The 9,572-nt window shown below is 33.2% G+C and overlaps 2 protein-coding genes across 4 annotated transcripts in view; one reads left to right on the top strand and one right to left on the bottom strand.

Annotated features, from left to right (window-relative positions):
* Positions 1 to 9,572, top strand: part of l(1)G0004 (RNA-binding protein pno1) — a 185,813-nt gene that overhangs the window by 128,724 nt on the left and 47,517 nt on the right. The gene's annotated exons all lie outside the window — the stretch shown is intronic.
* Positions 3,700 to 9,572, bottom strand: part of bur (GMP synthase burgundy) — a 34,946-nt gene continuing 29,073 nt past the window's right edge. The window contains exons 20-25 of one of the 3 annotated variants that reach the window (XM_080146479.1): positions 8,430 to 8,507; positions 8,006 to 8,090; positions 6,028 to 6,109; positions 4,836 to 4,902; positions 4,342 to 4,490; positions 3,700 to 3,930 (exon numbers count right to left, since the gene is read on the bottom strand). In XM_080146479.1, the coding sequence (XP_080002605.1) occupies positions 4,471 to 4,490; positions 4,836 to 4,902; positions 6,028 to 6,109; positions 8,006 to 8,090; positions 8,430 to 8,507 (332 nt within the window). In that variant the 3' untranslated portion in view covers positions 3,700 to 3,930; positions 4,342 to 4,470. The remainder of the gene's footprint in view (positions 3,931 to 4,341; positions 4,491 to 4,835; positions 4,903 to 6,027; positions 6,110 to 8,005; positions 8,091 to 8,429; positions 8,508 to 9,572) is intronic. The other 2 variants (XM_080146480.1, XM_080146478.1) reach the window with 2 other exon arrangements.

The following is a 9,572-nucleotide window of genomic DNA, read 5'->3' as shown; positions in this document are numbered from 1 at the left end:
AAAACCTGACAAACGTTCGTCAATAAACTTAAAATCTTAAAAACTAACTTCCGCTTCTAACGGGCTAAGGAACTCCATCAATTTCCCATAAAGTTATTTAAGTGGGAAGAGTTATTTGTTATACAACCCTTTCAAAATATCTTTAAGTGTTCAAACATAACTACTAACAAAAAAAAACCTAACAAACGTTTGTCAATAAACGATTTAAGATCTTAAAAATAACTTCCGCTTCACAAGGGCCAAGGAACTCCTCCCATTTCTCATAAAGTTATAAAAATGGGAGGAGGAGTTGTTTGTTATACAACCCCTTCGCAATATCTTTTGTAATCAGACATAACTACGAAAAAAAATTCCAAAAATTTTAGCAAAAGGTTTATAGCTATATAAAAAAATATTGTTTATCTTCAATGCATGAACACTTTATAAAAGGATATTTAAATTAATCTCTAAAGGTAAGGTTCATATAGAAAACGAAATGGGAGGATTTACTTCCCAAGGAGGAAACCAAACTTTACAAATAATAAGAAAGGAGGGGGGGGGGGGGGGGGGGGTTGGAGCTCTACGGCATCCTAAGTCAACGGATTAAAATGAGAATTAATCCATAATCTTTATTATGAATAAATTATCTCACGTTTTCATTATAAATTCAAATAAAGGAAAAAATAAACAAATAAGTTCAATAATTTAAATAATACCTATAGGATATTTTTTTTGTAAAATTTAAAATTTCAGTAAGAGGACTCTGCTTCAATTTAAAGCTTATTGGTAAAGAAAATCTTCTCCAAAGTTCCAGTCCTCTATCTTTAATCGCAGTTGAGATATTAATATTTACTATACAATTTCTTTCGACAGACAAACAGGCATTTCGTTTTCATTAAAGGATAGCTTCGCTACAAAACTAAGAATTATTTATTTAAAAACTTACCTATATTAAATTCTTTTATTTAATAAATTACTATGAAAATCATTTAGTTTAACTGCCAAAAATCTTTTATTTAATATCTTTTAGTTCACAACAAGGCAAGTTTAGTTTAACTAATTCTAAAAATGCAGTAAAACTAGCTCTATCCCCCTTAAACACATGTTTTTACCTTCCCTTTACGAGCAATTTATCTGGATGTTTCCCCTTGCATCAACTATCCGTGGGTCCGTTGCTTTTAACTAGCGTGCTTTCATATTATGTACCCTTTCATAATGGAGTAAAAAGTTGTAAGTAATAGGACAGCTTTTATAAGAAAATTAAACGTTTTTACGCTTTGACAATCAAATATTATTAAATAATATAACATTATACAACATATAAATGATTATTAATGCTTGTAAACACACCAAAAGTTTACAAAGTTTGCTTAAAAGTTCAAACTTCACTATAATCGCTCCCCCAAGCCGAGACGGCATGAAAAAGTACAAATGTGATGAAATTTTCTGTCTGTTTAGCAAGCGATAAAAATTATATAATACATAACAATAGGGCTGTCAACTTTTTATATAAATATTTATTTTTAATTTATTAATAATATTTTTTCTTCAAATTTATTTATAAATACGATTAAATAAGTTAAATATTGATTTTATACCTTAAAAATAAAAAATTATATAAAAAGTTGTCAACCGTACAACGTGGATTTAACTCCATGCCTCTCTAGAGATTTTTTCTGTTTTCAATGAAAAAGTTAGCTTTATCAGGAATTAAACAATTTCCTTTATATTATTACAAAAAATTTATTTAATACAAGGCTTTGTTTTATGAAAATTATTATATTGCAGCTAGCTTTTCATATTTTTCTTAAGTAATGAAAAATTCCACTCGTCTTTCGTCGCAACAGAAAGGATTTATGAAAAAAAATTATGCAAGTTTCAATTTTACGCAATTTTGTTTTCTTACTAATTCAAAATATTACAACTACCAAACTTGTACTGTTGTTTTCTGGTCAGTTTAACAGTTCTTAATAAATAATGTTAATTTTTTTTTATTTTAAAACACCTTTTTCTGATGAAAATCTACTACAATTTCCCCCTCCTCCATATTGATAAGAAAACTTGAATGGCCGGTGCCTAACAAAACCGGATGGACGAGTGAGGGGAGGGGAAAAGAAGGAAAGCAGGATTGTTTTACAAGCATGTGATCTCTGCCACGGAGGGAATGACTAATGATGACACTTTAATTGAATTTCATCCAAATTGTTTATGAATTTATCCCCAATTTAATTTCCAATCTTCCAAAAGTATAATTTAGAATTTTATAATCTTATTTTATCTTTCTTTGTCCTATCCTTGCATTCTTGGATCTAATGCATAGATGAAGCATCAAGATCGTACGCAGAGACAATTCCCCCCTATTTGTGATTAATTACCCCCCCCCCCCCCTCCAACAAAATGCTAATTTCAAATCTTGAATTTTGATTCATTCACAAGATTTGAGAAGCCGGTCTGCTTGCAATTTAAAAACAAGGACGACAACATCCAAAATATCTTATCATACGTTCTGATAAACAATATCGAATGCAGGGTAAAAAAGCAATTTTAAAATCAACTTTTATATGAAATAAAAGATGTTAATGAGCTCACATCATGTAAAAATTTTACTTGAATTTAGGATTTCTACATTACAGAATAGTTTCTTACATGTTACAGGAATAATCGCCAAAATAAGTTTGAAAAAGATAGGACAACTTTAATAAAGGATAAAAGCTCGATATCCGCTACGTACTGACAGACCGCCCCTTAATGTTGAAAGGCTTCGCTTTTAGTAATCCCCACATTTTACAAAAATTTTCTTTTTTTGCTGACTGATGCATATGTAGATTTAAATTGCACATACAAACTTAGAATGTATAGCTTTGAATGGGCCGGCTTAGCTAGGAAATTCAATAACCATGCATGCAGCACATGTAACATTTATTACCAGCGACTGCATCCCTGCATCTCGGGGCTCTGTATTAAAAGGAGTAAGGAAAGTAGGAAAATAACCTAAATCCATCTGGAGACCAGTAAGAAGATTCCATAAAATGGAGAAATCAATTGGTTCAATAGTTTAAGAAATCTGCATCTACAGAAAAAAATAACCTCACTACTTAATATTTTAAGATACACAAATTTCATTCCTCTTTCAACAACGTCATTATTCCATTAGCTTACTCATTTTTTAGTAGGGGGGTGGGAAACTAGTAGGAATGTATCCCTATAAGCAGATTCCAACCGATCAAGCGGTCAGCGAGATCTTAAGTTTTATCCAAAATTTTGGATCTACTGCAGTTCACGGTAAAATATTGCTGGTAAGCAATATTTCCAAAAATCTATTAATTTTAAAGGCTGCTAGCTGCCAAACGGCTGAACGTACAGATCATACCCACACACCATTTTAAGCGGCATAAGAATGCCTACAAATAATCTGTAATAGCCAAGATCCAATAATGCACAGGGAAAGCTTCACTGAAAAAAAACGCGTAAAATAGGTCTTTTTCGCGCATTTCTCTGCACTGCGAGATAATTATGCATTATTGATTTATGGCTTTTTCCGATTATTTGTAGGCCTTCTTATGCCGCTTAAAACAGTGTGCAGGCATGATCTGTATGTTCAGCCGTTTGGCAGCTAGCAGCTTTTAAAATTCATAGATTTTTGGAAATATTGCTTACCAGCAATATTTTACCGTGAACTGCAGTAGATCCAAAATTTGTTTTTAAAAATTAAATGATATATTTTCTGATGAAAAGATTTATTACAAAAGTTTACTTCGGTAAAAATCACAAATAACACCGGAAAGAAATAAAAACAATAATTTAATTAAAATCACTTAATGATATGAAAATTTAAATAAGTCCACCGAGTTTAATAATACTTTTCAATTTGATTAAATTATATAAATACAAAATATTTTAATATTTATCAAGGAGATATTCTTCTAAATAATATGCATGTTGAATACCAAACTTGAAAATAGAACAGAATAAGCAAAAGTAAAAAAAAATAGTTTTTTAAGTTTAGGGGAAAGATTCATTTATAGAATTGTCTTCTTACCGCTGCAATGTCAAAAGGCAGAAATTAGTAATTAGCAAATTAGAAAAGTTTCATTTAAAAGGACTTGGGTTGGTCCGGATATCCGATATGGCCGGTTATCCGGCCATTTTCAATATCCGGCCGGATACCGGATATCAAAACTATCCGGTTACAGGATATCCGGCTGCTTTTTGACGCCGAATATCCGGTTATCCGGCCGCATATCCGGTAATTTGCCGGATATCGAACGTTGGTCAGATATCCGGCCCAACCCTAAAAAGGATATAAACCACAAGGGTAGATAAATGACTGAAAAGTTAATCATTTGATTGGCTCTGTTTTACTTTTTACTTATTCTAATATCTAAGAAATTACAAAATTCATATTTAAAAACACCATTTCAGAACAAGCAATACTTTTTTACAGAACAAATTCATTGATTTGACGCGAAGAGTTAAATTGTTTCAACAGCTTCACTCCCATTCAGTTGTTCCTAAAACAAGTAAATTATTGAGATTCTACGCAGTTTCTTTAAGCCCAGCTAGTCTATAAATGAGGAATTCTAGTCAGTCTTGATAATATCTGTGAGCGTAGGTATTTTGTTTCTCATCATCTTTAAAACTACAAATCTATTTCTGGTAATGTTATAAAAATAAGCTTTAGGCTAGATAAGTTGCAGATTATTTCCTGTTTAATGCATGATGTGGAGCAATATTAAAAAATTAATATTCTTGAAATAAATAAATTGGACGGAATAAATAGGGCTATACTCAAAAAATGCTCAAAAAACTATCTCAAAAAACGCCTATGTGCAGAGCCCTGAGACATATAATCATACCTGGGGGTTTTGTTGTGATGTCATAGAATACTCGAGATATTCCATCTACTTTCTGAATCTCGGTCACCTTGGAAAAATAATAACATAAATAATAGTACAAGGACCACAACTTCCAAAGTACAAGAAGATTAACTTCAATATTGGAAAATAAGCGTCAACCAATGCAAAATTCACGCTTGAATTCAGATGCTATTAACTAACAATCCTTTTGGATACATAAAAAATCGAGTATAAGCTTGTTTTTCGTATACTTACTAGTGATGGGAATCCGGATCCGGAATCCGAATCCGGAATCCGCCCAATTTTCGGCCAATTTTGGAATCCGAATCCGTTTTTTTATAGCGGATTCCGGATTCTAAATTGGTAGGCTAAATTTAATTTAAATAGGTTAGAAAATACCAAGCACATTTTTAGGACATACGTAGCACTTAAATTTTTAAATTTACTAATGTGATGTAAATGTTTTAGTTATGCTGGAAGTCAACACTTTAAACAAATCAAGGCTTCAACCAAGTAACATAATGATAAATTAACGAAAAAAGCTATCCCTCTGTGACGGACGGCCTTTTAAAATACTGCTAGAATCCGGAATCCGAATCCGGAATCCGCAAGAATCCGTCACTTTTTTTGACGGATTCCTTCAGAATCCGGCCCAAAAATTCGACGGATTCCCATCTCTAATACTTACAAAATATAATTGGCGATTTTTATTTCATTTGATGCATTGTTAAAATGGGGTCTACGTAAATGATTAAAAACCAGAGAGGGAGGGGACATTAGACTGTAAATTACACAAAGTTTTTAAACCATATTTGTTGACTCAAAACTTTGGACATTTTATTTTTTACTTGGTTCCAAACTAGTAGTATTCTAACTTTTTACCAATAAATGCAGGGAAAAGGGAATGTGATTCTGACAACCAATTCTAAGTGAAATTTCCCCTCGACCCCCTTCCCATTTTTCTCTCCTTCTTACAGACTTCCCTTTCAGTTACACCAAAAAACAAATTTTACTCTAACTTTACTCCAACAATATTTAATTTTCGGCAATTTCAAATGGAATTAATTGGCTGAAAAACAGCCCCTGCATTAAATGTAATCTACAGAAGTGGTATTTTATAAAAAAAAACATAATTCGGGATGTTTATCATTTTATCGCCCATTGTCTAATCCCTTAAGATTCCTAGTCTTACCATCTTGTGAACAACCTCCAGTGGAATATCCTTGCCAGGCATCGCAGGTTCACCCGTCATAAAATCATCTGTTATGAAAGGCCTAAAAATCATGATTGTCAATCCATTTATTTGTTTTGTCTTTTTACTGCCTTTTAAGTGTTTATTTGTCAATCTGTCAATGCAGTCTATTGATTAGCAATTTTAAGATAAATCAATAATCGTCAATCCATCATTCGATAAGTATAGTCCATATATAAAATGTCAAGGAAATATCCTTTAGTCTGATCCGTCTTTCAGTCTGTTTTTTCATCTATCTGCCAATTATAACACCAATCTGAGAGCTATTACTCAATCTTTTAATGAGATTCATCATTCAATCTATCTGACACTCTATCAACAGGGAGTAAGGGAGGGGACAATGGGCAATTAATTCAATATAAGAGTTATTAAAGAAAGGTCATGAAATCCAGTTTAATCCAATAAATTTGTAGGAAATTATAAAGGTATTGTTAATTGAATAATAGATTTCCATATAGCGTCATGTAAAGTGAAATCACAACTTGTTTTTGATGAAATATAGGTATTGAGGTTTTTTGGTGTGATTTTTATATTAAAAGATTATTGGACCCGGCCAGCTGCTAGCAAGAATATGACTGCCCCTTTTTATTCTGTTTATTTCCCTTGCCCCTTGCCCCCACCTCCCTTCCTTTCTCCCCGTCTGCTAAATTCCAAACTAACACAACGAGTGTTTATTTCCCTTGCCCCCACTTCCCTTATCCCTTCTCCCCGTCTGCAATATTCAAAACATACATAACGAGTAGCGGCATTTCATGCGCAAGTCCCCAAACTCAGTCAGAAACTGCTAAATTCTTGCACATTCCCTTTAAGCCAGTCCCCAAAGTCTGAGACTCCTAAAAATTGAATATTCGATCCATTGTCCCCTCCCTTACTCCCTGCTCTATCAACCTAACGGCTATAGACCTGACAAAACTTGGAACTGTTTTTAAATTACATCATTCATCGCGTCAAATCTAAGAAGGAACATTTCTAGTAGACAAAATTATTGTTTACTTTCGACTCAAGCTGATGTGGATTCTTAAAAAAATTATAGACTCGCTACTCGATAGTGAGACAAAATTATTTTTGTGAAAAATCATCCAAAAGCACATTAAAAATCTACAAAAATTAAACAAAATCATATGTTAATAACCCTTTTAAGATTTTATTTAATTTTTGTAAATTTTTTTATTCGATTTTGAATGATTGTTCACAAAAATAATTTTGCCTCACCAGCGAGTAGCCAGCCTAACTTTTTTTTAAAGAATCCACCTCGTTTCGAAGCTTTCAAATTTAAACGAAATTTTTGGGCAATTAATTGTGATTCCGCAAAGCTTTCCACTAAGAAAATATACTGTTTACAGCTGACTTTTATCTATGTATGAAATGAAAAAAAACATGCATTAGTTACAAGATGTGTACAAAATTTCAACCAATGAAATTAAATGTATGTACCGATACGATTCTCCTATTGGCTCAATCAGACATTCCCTCTCTTTCTTAGTACCTTTATTAGTACTACCAACTAATCTATTTGTCTACTTGACGGCTATAGCTCTAGCACAACTTGGAATTGTTTTTAAATCAATAAAAATCTATATATTAAAGTCTATCAATCTATAATACAATCCTTCTGTCTAACCTAACTGTCTGTCTACCAACCTGACGGCTATGGCTCTGGCACAGCTGGAAACTGTCTTTAAATGAGATCAGTCTTTATGTCTCTTTATCATAATGGTATTAGTCTATCAATCTATAAAAAACTTTTCAACTGTAAAACAACTAATCTATTTGTCTACCAAGCTAACGGTAATAGCCCTGGCACAACTTTGAACTGTCTTTAAATGAAATCCGTCATTATATCTGTTTATTATATCATAAGTCTATCAATCTATAATACTGTCCATAAGTCAACCAACTAATCTATTTGTCTACCAACCTAACAGCTATGGCTCTGGCACAGCTGGGAACTGTCTTTAGAGGAGATCTGTCAAGGTGTACAGGAACAAGAACAACAGGCATCTTATTTCAAACAAAATCATTTGAACAAACTGTAAAGGTTTTAAATCGACCTTTGTCTTGTTTATCTTTAATATGTAGAACGATGTCTGTAAGCCTGAAGCTTAAGATCTTTCTAACCGCTCAAACAAATAGATTTAGCTTTTCAGGTAATTTACAACCTACTAGTTCTGTGGTGGTTTTAAGCTATTTCCGGTTATGTTGGAACACCCCACCAAATAGAATTGCCCCACCCCCCTAAATTTTTCTCTCAAATTTTATTTTATTTTTAAGTAAAAAGCCACTCATTGAACTATTTAATTTATACAAAGACAGAAACATAATTGTAATAATTCTGTTTTCCTGGCTGATTGTGTTTGTGATTCCAGCTGCAGCCAGGACTTGGTTGGCCAGGTAATCTGCCTGGCGTACTGTTGATACAACTAAATACAAAAATAATTATGGACATACGTTGCACAGCGTTTTCATGTATTATAGGATGCTACCATAGACGTCCAAGCTTTTTTTTTGGGGGGGGGAGGGGTAAAAAATTTGAAGGGGAGGGGTAATTCGTATTTGGGAGGGTAAAATGGCGCGCCGAAATTTTTTTTACCCCCCCCCCCAAAAAAAATTTTGTTAAAAATTTAGTATTAAGAATGCGCGCGAAGAGAATAACGCCTTATTTTTTTTTTTTTTTATAAAAAACAGGTTTTTTTTGGTTTTTTAAATAATATCCAAATTAAGGCCTTCCCCCTCCCCCTTTTTCTCACCCCCGAAACGGGGGGTGCCCAAATCTGCCCAAAAGGGCCCGAAAAAGGGCAGCCCAAAACCGCCCGCCCGATTTGACAACCCTGGCTGAAACGGTAATTTAGGTTTTTGACAAAGTTTGTATATATATTTTTAAAAAAACCATTTAAACCATCCCACCTTGTTTTTTGGGGGTTTTTTAAGCTTGTTTTTTTTTGGTTTAAAACACGTGGTTTTTTATATCATATGCCATCTCTGTCCAGAAATAAATCTTACCCATGGGTGATAGTTGAGTATTGGTAACTTCATCTACAGGTTGCTACACTAAAGGTCCAGAAATAAATCTTACCCATGGGTGATAGTTGAGTATTGGTAACTTCATCTACAGGGTGCTACACTAAAGGTCTAGAAACATATCTTACCCATAATGAGTATTGATAACTTCATCTACAGGGTGCTACACTAAAGGTCTAGAAATAAATCTTACCCATAAGTGATAGTTGAGTATTTGTAACCTCATGTACAGGGTGCTGAACTAAAGGTCTAGAAATAAATCTTGTCCATGGGTGATAGTTGAGCATTGGTATCCTCATGTCAAGGGTGCTGTACTAAAGGTCTAGAAATAAATATTACCCATGGGTGATAGTTGAGCATTGGTATCCTCATGTACAGGGTGCTGAACTAAAGGTCCAGAAATAAATCTTACCCATGGGTGATAGTTGAGTATTGGTAACTTCATCTACAGGGTGCTACACTAAAGA

The sequence above is a fragment of the Acartia tonsa genome, chromosome 13 (genome assembly GCF_053477335.1).
Source record: "Acartia tonsa isolate MP-2025a chromosome 13, ASM5347733v1, whole genome shotgun sequence".
NCBI lineage: Eukaryota > Metazoa > Arthropoda > Copepoda > Calanoida > Acartiidae > Acartia > Acartia tonsa.
Note: the sequence above shows the minus strand (reverse complement) of the source record. Positions and strands in the feature narration are given on the sequence as shown.